Source organism: Zootermopsis nevadensis, unplaced genomic scaffold, assembly GCF_977971745.1.
Source record: "Zootermopsis nevadensis isolate Lab colony 2312 unplaced genomic scaffold, Znev_1.0 Znev_ptg000004l, whole genome shotgun sequence".
Classification (NCBI taxonomy): Eukaryota; Metazoa; Arthropoda; class Insecta; order Blattodea; family Termopsidae; genus Zootermopsis; species Zootermopsis nevadensis.
The window spans coordinates 4,413,594-4,428,659 of NW_028259136.1; the positions used below are offsets into that span (position 1 = coordinate 4,413,594).

Consider the following 15,066-nt stretch of genomic DNA (forward strand, 5'->3'; position numbering starts at 1 on the left):
ACGTAGGAGGATTCTTTGTATTTATATCTTGAAGAAGCATATGTCCTTCTTGCACAGGTAATGACGACTTCCACTATGCGATTCTTAATGAAACGAAATAATAAGTAAAACAGAACAAGCAGAGTATATGAAAAAGTTGAAAAGGGGGTGTGCTTAAAAAGTGTTTTGAGTGATGCGTTACTATGACCTAAGCCTAATCAATCATCGGCCCCGCATTAGGAGTAGTTTTAAAAAGCATGCCTTCTTTACCTTCGTTATAATTTTGTTTCATTCATTTTGAGACGAAGCAACTGAATCTTAACAGGGTTAACCAAAAGTCAGGGAATTAATAATAATTTATTCTCGTAGCTCTATAGCCACTTGGTAGTAACTACGTTGATTACGGACGGACCAATGGCTGCAAGTGATGAAAATGCATGCAACAGGCTAGTCACGATTCAAAATTAATTTTTAAAGCCTGCAAGTGTGTTTTCCTACTGTCTTCGTAGTAGTTCACCAACACTGACTTAGGAATTACGTCTGTATTGTTTGTGCCTTCTGGATATTAGCCGTCTATTCTTGTCTTCTTTTAGATGGGGCATTGTGTGTTTCGCATCGTGTCAAATGGCCCATCTGTTGTATAATTACAGAACAATATTGACCCTCATTATCTGCTTACCAATTAATAAAGTTATTTTGCCCTAAATGACAAGACAAGTAGGTATGTATTTGGTGTATTTTGATTATCAGAATGTTAACAAAACAGTGGGTGTCTACTGACAAAAGACAAATACGTCTTTTTCACGGTTAAACGTTTTGACTTTTTGGAAAGAACCTCTATTACCCATTGGATGGTAATTAGGTTTCGTGTGCCGCAAGACAGTTTGCCGCTGTGCCCAAAAATCCCTGTCTCTGTCTGTAACAGAGCCTGGTCGTCCACTTTACTGACTCATCTGGTCCAACTTCGAAAATGCAGTCGAGTGACGAGCATTACAGAATTGAATTTGGTGAGGTTCGTCTGGCTAAGGACAGGTTTCGTTGAAGTCCGGAGGATTCTGATAATGGTTCTTTATAATGTGTGAAATTGTTATTTTGGAAATTTTCCGTCGTGTAAATTATAAATCTTACAACGTCTCGGAAGATGGCTTATTTTCCGTCTTTATGTAGCAATGGGGAAAGAACAGATAAAGCCTGAGCCTGGTCGAGTAGCCCCAGACTTCGATGACCAGCTTGAACTCTTTTCCTCATGGATTAAGAAGGATGTCAAAGCATTGTGCGTTATATGTTCTTAAAACCGTGATTTATGTTGACTCCGAGATGCCCGTTACGCGGGTACAGTTAACTGGATACACCCCTCTTCTAATCTCACACCTTATCCCCCACGGCTCTTTTAAAGCCGAGATTGCACCCCAAACTTTCCTCTTAACCTCCGTTTTTACTTTCCGCCCCCTCGGGAAATGACGACACCTAGCTTCAAACCCCAAACGAGATAAAATATGAAAACCGGGGAGGGGGGGATGAACTAAGAAGAGAGGGTGAACTATGATGTATTTGTGAGCTGAGAGATGATTGAAGAATGAGGCGAGGGGGAGGGGGTATTTACGAGAGGGCTGTAGGGGTGCTGTATCTCTCGTATAGAATGTTCGGTTGATTTCAATACCCTGCATACTGCTGGCATTTTTGATAACCCTCTCCAACCCTCCCGACATACAAATTCGAATTCATAAACAGGACAGTCAATATTGGATCTTTTCAGGACAGATACGTATGACGTGTTTTTTCGGAACAAATTAGTCTACAGACCTATTTTTATCTTGTAACTTTGCTTTATAATAATAGTACTAGCGGGAACCACGGGCAACGGCCCTTTTATTTTGAAATAATACGGCTTTACGCGTTTCATCCAAAGAGAGTAATAAAAACATTTGCGAGTGACAGCAGTAACTGTCAAGAAACATAAACGCAAAAAGAAATGTGTTATGGCAAGGCCGTGGTCTTGTTGGACACAGAAGGCCGTTGTTTAACGGCCTTATAGTATAAACAAGTCCTTAAATAATTAACGTCTTTAACATGGCAACGGTTATAATAATTTATGCGCGACAAACAAATTTATAAACAATATTTTGTTATTTTTCTTCTGACATGTTAGTGGGGGATATGTTGTTTTTAATGCAGATGCATCGGTTTTTTATAAAAGATTCTGAGAGACATCATGTAAGATTTATCCATTTATTTTAATTATCGTTATACACTTGATTGTTCACTCATTTCTGGTATTAGTATTGTCATCAACACCATATTAATAATCAGCAACTTCCATCCTGATATATCATAAACTCAAACCACATTACGTACATTTCATCAGTTCAAACAGCGTTATAAAATAATCGAATAAGAAGTTGAAGATCAGCGGCCGATATGTAACTTCAGAGGTCGGATTTAAACTTTGGTCTGCGTTTGTGTGCTCTTGAATGTCCATCTTTGATTTCGACCCTAAATGCAATCGTTATCCTGTTCTTGAAGGCAGTAAACACTTCTGAAACGTCGGCCAGTTTCAACAGACGACGCAACACGACCTCCAGCTGTTTTTTCAAGCGCATTCTTTACTGGGAAGAAAATTTGAAATTAATTACCGCGCAATTTCTTTAAGAGCATGACACCAGTTTAGACATCCGATCAGTGGACTAAAAATATTTTAATTACCTTGTTTGTAGCTGCGCAGACATAATGATTAACCTTGATTTTATTTTATTACAGATAAAAATCTGTCGTTAGGCGTCACAAATGTTAATGTTGCAACAATTAGAACCGGAATATTTATACTGTATTTATTTCAGTTTCACACGTCAATGAATGCTTGAAATAAAAGTTGTAAGTAAATAATAAAGTTTACATTTTATGCCATGGACCGGTTTCGTCCGTGAGTTTTATATAGGATAACATTAATTAATTTCTGCTTGAGTTTTAAATAAGGTAACGCTATTTTGGTCCTGACCTGACCATTCATTGTTTCGTACATAGAACGCGTACAATATTTAGGCCGTGTCTCGTGTGTTCCAAGCGAAGCGAATATGCCACTGCAGTTATTTTTGGGTGAACTGAATATGAAAATTCTGAGTCTTAAAAGGGAAACGTCGACTTTGAATACCAAAGAAAATTACAGTTTGTCAACTCAGCGGAGTGTTTTTTCATACGTCGTAAAACTAATAGGCATTAAATTTTATGGGATAGTAGTTACTAAATTACATCCCGCCTTTCAGGTGGGGTTTGAACCAGCAACATCCCACTCTCACCGATCTGCAATCGTTAAGATGCGACTAACTTTCTCATGCTCTGTCGGGTGACATTTCATGGAACCGCTAGAGACATTGGATCCGATTGATAACCGCTTGTTCTCGGGTTCGTGAAACCGTCCACATTCACGGAGACACTAGACGAATCACGATTTTGTGTAAAGGGATCAGTTATAACTTTAAAAAATTGATATCTTCATTTTATTGAATTGAAAATACGCACTTTGAGAAGCTCTATGATTGTTCTTCGTAAAATGATGCTCTGGTAATTTCCGGTCTCTTTCTTCAAACACTCACACTCTGTCGCTCTTGGAGTGGTTACCCCTATCATTGGAAAGCCAATATCGGCTGCTGATCTCTGAGGAGATTGATGGGGAGGAGAGAGATGAGAGAGATGGTTTTTGAAAGCCAGTGGCTGAAGAGGGAGAGGACAGCAGTGACCCTCTACTGCCCTCTACTTGTCTGCACTTCAGTTCCATCTAGTAGGCTAACGTGAGGTTTTGTATGTGTGTTGAATGATTCAGAATATTTAATACAGTACACGGTACATGTATGATTTGAGGTTTTCACAGCGGTGAGTATGAAGATTTCTGTCTTCTGGGTTGTTGCGCTGTGTAGTCTGGTCGATGTTTACCAACGTTTCAGAGGCCATACTGCCTCCGTCATCAGAGCATGAAGATTTCTGTCTTCTGGGTTGTTGCGCTGTGTAGTCTGGTCGATGTTTACCAACGTTTCAGAGGCCATACTGCCTCCGTCATCAGAGTATGAAGATTTCTGTCTTATGGGTTGTTGCGCTGTGTAGTCTGGTCGATGTTAACCAACGTTTCAGAGGTCATACTGCCTCCGTCATCAGGGCGATGAAGATTTCTGTCTTCTGGGTTGTTGCGCTGTGTAGTCTGGTTGATGTTAACCAACGTTTCTGAGGTCATACTGCCACCGTCATCAGAGTATGAAGATTTCTGTCTTCTGGGTAGTTGCGCTGTGTAGACTGGTCGATGTTAACCAACGTTTCAGAGGTCATACTGCCACCGTCATCAGAGTATGAAGATTTCTGTATTCTGGGTTGTTGCGCTGTGTAGACTGGTCGATGTTTACCAACGTTTCTGAGGTCATACTGCCACCGTCATCAGAGCGATGGTGAGTATGAAGATTTCTGTCTTCTGGGTTGTTGCGCTGTGTAGTCTGGTCGATGTTACCAACGTTTCTGAGGTCATACTGCCACCGTCATCAGAGTATGAAGATTTCTGTCTTCTGGGTTGCTGCGCTGTGTAGACTGGTCGATGTTTACCAACGTTTCAGAGGTCATACTGCCTCCGTCATCAGGGCGATTCAGTCTACAGAGCGCAACAACCCAGAAGACAGAAATCTACACGGTACTTCTTTTTGCTGTTAACTTACCCCCACATGGAACACATGTTGAGATGCTGGTAGTCGCTCACATGATCAAAAAATTCTCCTCCTTCTGTGGATTCCCAAACAATTCCTTACGACTTCCAGAAGTTGTTTTCACTGATAACCTGATGTTTGAAGTGTCTGCTTCCCAAGCTGTCTGTTTATACGGAGACTTTGATATCGCATGGTCAAACCTAGCAGTGATGTTGACATGTTTGCGTTTTTGTACTTTTCCATGGTTTGAAACTTTATAATTGACTAATAGCAGTTTAGAGAAGGTCATACATGGATAAAGAATAATTCCTTCTTCCCATTTGTATAGTTGTCTATTTTTTTTTAATGTGTAGCCTGTATGCTGTTGAGTCAGAAGGGTGTTTTAAAGTTTTGATATTATGTACCATAAAATCGGTTTCATCAACAAAACACTACGTTTAGCTTCCCTTTTACCATTCCTCCCTAACACCACAACACAAGAACAGCGTATTGATTTAGTTTAGGCCTAAATGTACATTCCCCCCGTCTCCATTTTTCTAGCACGGTTATTTCAGAGTGGAAATAAAAGGATATAACGCCGCTAAGTTCTGGAACTTTGGCTCTATAAAATTCCACGCAGCCCCTTCACACTGGCGTTTCATTGTATTCTGTATCTCTACGAGTAAAAGTGTTTCAAGTCCCCTGATTGTGTCAGTTATTTGCTTGTTTCCTTAGCGTGTGTCTCGTATTCTTATGAGATTAATCCACGCTAATTATCTTCACTTTAGAGTATGTAAGCAGATTTACGAAGATGGTTGCCTTCTCGGTTGTAGCGCCTTGTAGTTTGGTGGAAGTTTACCGACGTTTCAGAGGTCCTTGTTGCTACCATCATCAGGCACTCATACCCTGTTGTTGGAGGCAGCAATGACGTCTGGAACGTTGCTAAATTTGTTAAGCACGAGAAAGTTTTTCTGGCAATGTTTATTTAAAATTAGATCAACTCCTTAAAGTCAAAGCTCACTTAAGTAACATTTAATGTGCTGCAAAAAATCAATACACTTCACCATTACAAATATAAATTTGTTATCGCTGTTTACACTGATAATCACACAAAACACGTAATAAATGAGGACTTACTGATTTTTGAAGCAATAATATAGAATGTAACAGCAGATTTTTTTTTCAATTCACTCCCCCGAAACATAATCTTACGTGCACTGTCAGTCGAGTTTACAATCGATTATCGCCTTTGTAGTAATGTAGTTTTTTGTACGTCAGTTTTCCGCCATCGCTGCTTTCCCTCGAATTAAAACATTGGCTGTACAGCTTGGTGAATATTTATGAACAGAAGTATAAGCAGGCCCGTTCATTGCTTTTATCCTTATGATCCACGCAAATGCTTTTATGCTGAGATACCACATTTTTAAGGACTAAGCCGCTTTTATGTACAAACTACAAAACAGGTAGATTACTATTGAACTGAAGTCGTAAGTTCCTGAGTTAAAAAAAACTTGTAATGGCGCTAACACACAATAATTTTGCAATTCATAAAGGAAGCCGGTTTGGTATGAAGAGAGTAATACCAGTATTTTATTTATCCTGTTTTAAATTTCAATCACTTTGTCGGAATTATTTCTTTGAAAGTTTTTTTTTTAATCTATCAACACTCCGTAAATTCTACAGGCCTATTCGATCTTTAAAATATTTTTATGAACATTCGATAAGTCGCCAAACTTTATTTTGTAGGTCACTCATGCTTTTATAGACACGTTTTCATGTTTGTTTCAACAAAACCGCGTACTTTTGCCTCAATGTCAGTTAACCGCAAAATTGTGGTGGCTCTCTCTACTTTGAGTTGTTTCGTTGTCATGTACAATGTACAGTTGTCGTCTCACAAGCCTGCAACTGACCTCTGCCAAAGAGGCATTGTGGGGTTGGAGATAAAAAAAAAGATGACCATCACAAACCGCCCGCGACATACATATAACTCGGTAAAGTTTCCATGTGTTTTATCGTCCTCAGCAATTACAGCACATGTTTTCATGTATTGGAATTTTAGAGGTTGCGTTATACATGTTTCTCGTAAAAAAAATGTGGAAAAATTATAATTAAAGGATTTAAAATGCTAACCGATGCGTACAGTAAAATAACTTACGTATATAATTTGTCCCAGTATCTTATTAACATGCCAACAAAAATTCCGTTATTATATGTATGGAATAGTTTGGCGGGATTTTCTTGTGGCAGAGTGGACATACATGAGCCTACACACGGCTGCGATGCAGAGGATATTTCCATTGATTAATTAATCGGCGTCTAAGAACTTTGGTACTTAGGTTACTTATAAAAATGATTTCATTTCACTGCCCGGAGAAGTTGCAAGGTTACGCATATTTTCGGATATTCGTGCTTGCTTGAAAAGCAGTAAGATAGGTTGTTATTAAGAATATGGGGTACTTCAGTGAACAACGGACCTAATATTATGATTATCACGGTTTTAAATTTAATTAAGCACGGCCTAGAAGTGGCGAAAATATCACGGAAGACCGAGAAAAATGAATTGATGAAAAAGTGTGTTGCATTGAGTCGTACAGAAACAGATTATGAGGATGTGAAATGGATTAAACTGGCTCAGGATCATGGAATCAGCGACGCCGCCGGAACTTTCGACTTTGCTACGCGTCACTTACCTCATTTTACTACGTAACCTAACTCCAAAAATGTCTTAGCGGTCTCGAGCGATCATTTGCCGTGATTCGAATCCGTTGATTGAAAACGTTTTTATTCGGATTACACATGTAGGTCGTATACCTCGAATTTCACTTCAACACTACTGTTATGAAAGCAGCAAATTAAGTTTCGATTGTCGGATTTATTTATTCGCGATTGTTGATGTGTTCCTGTTTCGATTGTAGATGTTATCTGCCTTTGGTCATTAAACTGGTCTGTTCTCGGTTGTCAGACATCAGTTTTGAATGTTCTTGATTGTCGCATTGTCAGTATAACTTTTGCTCTGTCTCGTGTTGCTCTGTCCCATTTTCAATACATGTTTGACTTTTTATTTCGACATGTTAATGGATCTATTAGGCCTACATTCTTATTTATTTAAAAATACTACGTTTTGTTATCAGGCTTTGGGTAGGTCATAATCATGTGAAATACTGAGGTTACGGAAGGCATCAGCCATTACTGTTACACCTCTATATGAGATGCAGCAAAATAGCATTACATTTTTCAGAATTAAACCCCTGACCTTGTATATATGAATTGGGGTGGTGTTACATCAAGGATATTTGATGGCTGTGCCGTCTTTCCGTAATGCGCGATCTCTTCGGCACTTGCCGTTTTTCCTAGTCCCACGGCACAGTCGCTTACTGTTCCATGTTGCTTTAGTGGATAATTCTGGGTTTTTTTGTGCGCCTGGTGTTTGTCATTCTTTGGACGTGTCTACACCACATTGTTTTGTTTTATATCTTCCAGATCATAATTTTGTAAAACAATGTTTCTCTATTTACACTGTTCGGGATTTTTTTATTTTCTTTGTACTGTTTCCCATCGTCTCCAGATACCCAGTTTGATTGACATTGGGGTTTCTTTTGTCCTTATGGTGTCATATTGTAATACAGCAGCATGACTGTTTATGTTGTAACCTTGCAGCCAAAGTCCGAACCAAGGCAGAATAATTTCTGTCACACTATACGTGACGTCCTGCAGGGCGGAATGCTTCCCCTTAGCAAGCCTAAATGTTGCACTGAATCCAAATTATTTAACTGCAATTTTTATAAAACTGCACCTTTCCTTTCAGCTGATAAGAATACTTGTCATTCTTAGCATTATCCGTTTAGACTAGGCAGGGGTTTCGATCCACCCCTAATAACAACCATTACAATAAGCAGTTTTGTTCACACTCCCTTCCCGGCCCCTGTCTTTCTCCACTTGTGATGTTGGGAAGTTCTTTCATAACAACGAACTATAATCTATATTGAAAAAAACAGTCTTTACCTTTGTATTTCCCTCTTCGTATATAACCAATATGATATTCATATACAGATCGTAATATGAGCTACACCGATTGGGGGTAACAATCAGTTCTTTGCAGGATTTGTTTGTTGAAGGCCTCCACGCATTGAAGCAGAATTTTCTTTAAAAAAACTGTATCCCTCCGCGTCTGTACCGTCCGCCTACTTCGCAACATTTTTCGCACACTGCATTTTACTTTCGTCGTGACCAGAATTTATTGTATTTAGTGTTTAAATTTTTCGTTTTATCTTGTGAAAGTTTCACGATGTGTGCAAACAAGCGTTCAGAATTGTATGATACAAGTAAATGGTTTATAAAGAATCTGCCATATATAATACGTTTTCGTTCCCATAATCTCAAATATGATCTTATATCGACGTTGTGGTAGCTGTATTTCGCGCGAAGCCCAAAATTCCGTAGCAGAAAATCATCACCTTACCACGGCACGTTTATAAATATTATCACACGAGGTTCAGATTCACTTATTATTATTATTATTATTTAGTGTTCTGTCTGACGACAGGTCCATATGAACAGGATCCTTCCATCCTTTTCTCGGACTGGGACCTGTTCATATACGTTCTTGGCAGATGATCCAGAAGTGGTTTGCCATTGCCTTCTTCTGTGTGTGAATGGAGTAATTGTTGGGATGCCACGGAGAAACCGGGGAAGCCCCCGGAGGAAAACTCCGTGTTGCCTAGACCACGGCCTTGCCCAACACAAGTTATAAATTCGGGCACCACCGGGAATCAAACCCGGGACCCCAGTATTACAAGGCCAGCGTTCTAACCGCTAGACCACCGTGGCTACCAGATTCACTTAACAGCACAAATGATGACCTACCAGCATTGCTCATTATATACACAGAAGTTAAACTGTTTTGCATATTTTGTTCTTTAAATTCCTACAATACATCCGGGTTTAATGCACTGGTATCATAGTTTTTCGTAATCCACGAAGAGTAAAAACGTAAATAGATTGAATTATTATTATTATTATTTTCTTATATCATTTGTTGAATTGTAAAGCTGTAATTGAATTTTAAAAACAATTCCACGTATAAAGTTCTAGGTACGTTTTTCGACCTCCGAAGGCGCGGCGTAGATGAACTTGATGATCTGGCCGTCCGTTGGCTGCCTTGAATAGAAATACCCTCCACCACTCATGCTGAGAGGAGCTGGTCTCGTGGAGCCAACACTGTTCAGTTTTGTATTCACGAGAATGAAAATAAGAAATATCAGAACATGGCATCGTTGGCAACAATGGCGGTCAGGCATCCGGACGGACGGGAGATTAGTTCGAGAAGCACCGAGATTGGAGCCACTCAGGGCTAATTAACTTTTAATAATAATGTACTAGGAAGTGCGTACAAGGTGCAGAATCATGCCCACATAACACGAGGTACAGTTTTGTTCCGTAAAATGGAAACGAGTTGATTATTGGATTGTCAGGGCCTTGACATGCCTGTGAATGACTGCGGGAACCTGTGGTCGAGATTTTGCTACAAGCGTTAGGATTTTCTCTTTAGTATCACAGAAAGAGATTTAATGCGCGTTTTATCCTGTCTTAACGGTAACCCAGCCTTCATCTCTTTTTTTCGTTTTTACAACCGAGTAATGATGGTCTAGCCATTATATCTGTCATGATGTAATTGACAGTACCTAATAGAATGAAGGGGTTTCAGAACATGGCTTTGAGGTGAGTAATTATTTGGGATTGAGAGAGATGAAGTGACAGGGTGCTTGAGAAAATTGCGTAATTTGTACTCTCACCAAATATTGCTAGGATGATCAAATCAAGGAAAATAAGGTGATCAGGACATGTGACGCACGAGGGAAATGAGAGATGTCCACAAAAATGTGTTTTGGAAAACCTGAAGAGAAGTTACTACTCAGAGTACCTAGACGTATGTAGAAGGATAATATTAAGATGGATCTTAAAGAAATAGGGACTTGTTTTATGTGGCCCGGGATAGCGACTGGTTGCGGGCTCTTGTGAACACGGTAATGAATCTCTTCGAGTTGTGTGAAGGCGAGAAATTTCTTTTCTTGCCGAGCGTATTATTAACTTCGGCAAGAACTGTGCTCCATAGAGGTAGTTAATACGAAATCATGTCCTTAACCATCACATGTTAAGAAAATGTCGAGAGGTAAGTTAATTTGGTTCTTTAGTTTAGTAACTGAATTTCTCGACGCCTAGACCTTCGCCGAGGATAACCAGTGCAGTTCAGTCTATTGTAGGCTCAGTAATCAATCAATCAGTCAATCAATGTCTTTATCAATGTATTCTGAACATCTGCGGGCTCCCCTGTGTCTCTTTCTTCAGATTTCCGACCCGCCAAAAGCCTAGGTCTGGATTACGTGGAGCTTTGCCTCCACGAATTCAATTGCATTCCTTGCACGATGTTTTGACACAGAGGCCACTTTATCTTGACCGTTAAGGAAATCAAATAAATCGTAATAAAACATCTGCATTACCGAACGGGCACGTGACCTTGTAGCGTTCTCGACTTCAATCAGAAGCTGTCGGATTGGAATGTCGACCAAATTATCAGATGTCTTGACTGAGGATTTTCGCAGTTTTACCCAGTTCCCAGGGCGAAACCCGGGAAATTATACCTTCAAATAGACTACGAAATTCTACTTTCAAGTTTTTTTATATGGGTGTATAAATCTCTCTTTTTACCTCCTTAACTCATTTGATTTAGAAACTCTGAATTTGAAACAACGTCGTTAAATAATATAAACATTAATCGAAATATTTTTTTTCTCTTATGTACAAAGCACCAAACTAATGTCCTCTTAAACACGACATGGAACAAAGGATTTGTCATAGTTTAAGAACAGATTTCAGGAGTCGTGATCCGTGGCTAGACAAATTAACCGGAAGCTCCCATTAACACGCTGATGGTTCCAGTATTGTCTATTTTTTTTTAACGTCACGGGGCGATGCCTAAAGGAACTTTCGTGTGCCATAATTCTAAACGATAACAAACGGGGTGCAGTGGGAAGTAGCCATTAATTGTATAAGTTGCCTACCTTTCGTGGGAAGATTCAGCGAGTGTGAAAACGTTGTATTCAACAAACGTGCAATTGTCTTCTCCTCTTTTGCCACCTGTTTTAAGTTACGTAACACCGTATAGCGATTCCCTGCCAGCTTTATCCCTTTTTCCTTCTCTCCCCTCCCACTGTTCCACCCACACGCTTGGCCAACCACGTGGAAAACACGTGCTAATCTACATTGTATTAAACACTAATTAACTATGAATGCATTTTGTAAAGGCAGAGTACAAGTTCGTCTGTGAAAACAATGAAGTGGCACGCGAGTAGTCGTGCTGGGTTCTTGGCCATATTTTACAGACCCCCAGGTCCTGCCCAAAGACATGGAATTCTTTCCACTTAAATGGGCAAGAAATTCTTATTACATTTCTTTTATTTCTCGAATAAACAGACCAGGTCGCAGTTTTCAAATGTATTTTTGCAGTTTTGTTTCATCGCAGATCTTGACTGTACACTTGTTGCAATTGGAAATTTGTTGTGTACAAAACTAATTTGCACATTAACTACAAAGAAAATTCAATGGTATTGGCATTTGCATTCTGTGTGATGAATAATTTTCAAGCGAAATATTCGGACAGTAAAAGACATCATTAATGTGTTCAATTCACTTTGCCTGCTAAGTTACCGTAAAAGAAACGTCTTTAAATGTTGCTATACAATTAATAATTTTCTTTTAGTGTGTACACTGTTTTATTTTATTAATGAAATGCACTTAAGCACGCTTTATGAAATGTAATTCGTAATTCAGCTTTGTCTCTTCCTTGCAGAACGCAAATGTGGACGATGGCACGGGCTTCATTAACGACCTTCCGCTATTGAAAAGTGAGTATCGTTTCTTTAATATCAGAACCATGTGACTGTTTCCACAAATATCTTACACACAGCTATGATGTTGTCAGTTTGTAAGCAGTGGGATTTGAGGTTTCCACGGCGGTGAGTCCGAAGATGGCTGTCTTCTGGGTTGTAGCACCGTGAAGTCTGGTAGAAGTTTACCGACGTTTCAGAGGTCCTTGCTGCCTCCATAACCAGGACGATTAGCCGCCCTGATGATGGAAGCAGTAATTTTAGGTTACTTGAAGAAATATAAGAAGAATCGATAATGGGCCATCGTGAATATATGAAGATCGATTGTGTACAGTCACGATGTTGCTATACAACAGGGCTTAATGAAGTGACAAAAATGGAAGTGCGACTGTGTTCTATTTATATTATGGCGTATTTAATGGTGCTGACCATCCCATCATTCTGCACTACATAATTCAGCTAGTATCAGCGCCGTTAAATACATCATAAAATAAATGACCGCACCACTGTTGATACTGGAAAAAAACATGAGACTGTCGTCTTGTCGTCAGTGTTTGAACCTGAGACCCACCGAATACGAAGCAGGAGTACGTCACTCGACCGCGGCTTTGCTGTTGTGAGAACCAGAAATCTTACGAAATCAAACCCCTCAACCATCTTCTTGTGGTATAGCCTCTTAAGCGCGTTCCGATTTCACAAAGTTCATTCATTCCACCCCCACGCCCCCACCCTCAAGATTTTCGTTTTTACTGAGCACGTACTTAGATTTACGCTGTGAAGATTTTGTGTTAGGCGTCTTTTGATCTGTTGTTCTGTCCAAACTGTTTATTAAAATTTATCATTGTACTGGTTGTATTTTTAGTTTTTTCCTAGTAATTTAGTCACTGGCCTGTAGCCTATTATAGCCCAAACATTTATGCCAAGATAATTTTTAATTTGTGAATCTGTTAAATATAGTGTAATATAATAAAATACAGTGAGATGTCTAATCTATATCGCAAATATCTCTCGAAATACAACAGCGCTTCTAGGCATACTCGTATGTCAGTTGAGTCCTTTTGTTAGAGGACGTGAATGTACATCATGGAAGTTGCATGAACACTAGTTAGTATCCCACAATTAAGTAGCACTAAGGGCCACAGAAGGTCGACGTATCTGCTATACGTATCTCAGTAGAGGCTGTCTTGTGTGATATTCATACAGGGCTAATTTTTAGCTCTGGATATTAGAGGATTACTGAAAAATAATCTGGGCTGGGAAGTCTTTTAGCAGATGACATCTGTATTTAAGATAGAGGGGGATATTGTCGCATTATTCACTTAGAGACGAGAGAAATTTACACGTAATACTTCGTGTGGAGACCTAATAATGTGGTAGGAACAGTTGTATAAAAGTTTTTGTCGTGCCAAATTCCACCCCTCTCTGTCGTTAAATCTTTTATTCCCATTTTGGAAATACTCACACCCTCCATGTACGAGGGGTTGGGTAGTACACCCCCTGCCGATCAGGCCGTTGATTAGCCTTCTAAGTAGATTGCTAGGGGGTTGAAGTGGAGTATTCATAAGCGTGTTAGAAATGGGTGGTCCCTCTTCATTCTCATTTCACAGTCTGGCATCGCGGGGCAGGCTTGCTGTTCATTGTATTCTCCTTTGGAAATAACGCGTGAGAGTAATGATTTACATAATATACCTTATAATTCTATTCATACGACGTTGGAACAGATGTGTTATTTCTCTTCCTGATATACTAGCTTTTGAATACAGATGTGACTTTAAGAATTCAGAACATGTGACTCGTTTTAAAAATATAATTACCGAGCAGAAATTAATATAATTTATTATTCGATGAGGTAGCATTTTTCACACTTCTGGTTTTTTTATATTTGGTCTTTCATTTTCACGCGTTCTTCTAACGAATTACGTAAATGAAACGTATTATGCGTGTTTCGTTCTAATTTTGCAGCACGAATTTAATTTTGATCTTCGTCAGCCCACAATAAAATCAGAATTTGTGATTTTTACGGCTGTGAGTCTTCTGGGTTGTAGCGCCGTGTATTCCGTTAGAACTTTACCGACGTTTCATATGCCCTTCCACGATACACTTAATCAGTACTTTACACAAAATTCGAAACTAATGGAACTTTACTTGTTGTCATCCAAGGGGCTAAATTGTACTAAGAAATTTTCATCGCATAAACACTCATAACTTTGCCCTGTACCATAAATATTTTATGATATGTAACTATGATGTACATCGCAGAAAAGATCGTTACGGATTTAAAAAAAATTTAACCAATGCCAGTCCAAGTTCGGAAGTGTACCAAGGGTGCCTGTAATTTTGTGACACAGTGATGTTTATTAGTTATCGTGATAGCAAGCACCTTTACGTCATCTCGCCTGATTCCACATAGCCAGTTACAGGCCCTAAGCAGCGTCATAACGTCACCCCCGGACACCTTCAGGTCATTGAGTTATTCCGTGGTTTTTCTCAGCCCGTCTAGGCGAATGCCTGAATATTACCATAGACCATAATCAATTCCTCCCTTA

At 39.4% G+C, this 15,066-nt stretch overlaps 1 protein-coding gene across 10 annotated transcripts in view; it reads left to right on the plus strand.

Moving 5' to 3' along the window:
• TfAP-2 (transcription factor AP-2) overlaps positions 1-15,066 on the plus strand; it is a 470,810-nt gene that overhangs the window by 317,041 nt on the left and 138,703 nt on the right. For all 10 annotated transcript variants that reach the window (XM_087342922.1, XM_087342926.1, XM_087342923.1 and 7 more), the window contains one exon: positions 12,484-12,538. In XM_087342922.1, coding sequence (XP_087199048.1) covers positions 12,484-12,538 — 55 coding nt within the window. The remainder of the gene's footprint in view (positions 1-12,483; positions 12,539-15,066) is intronic.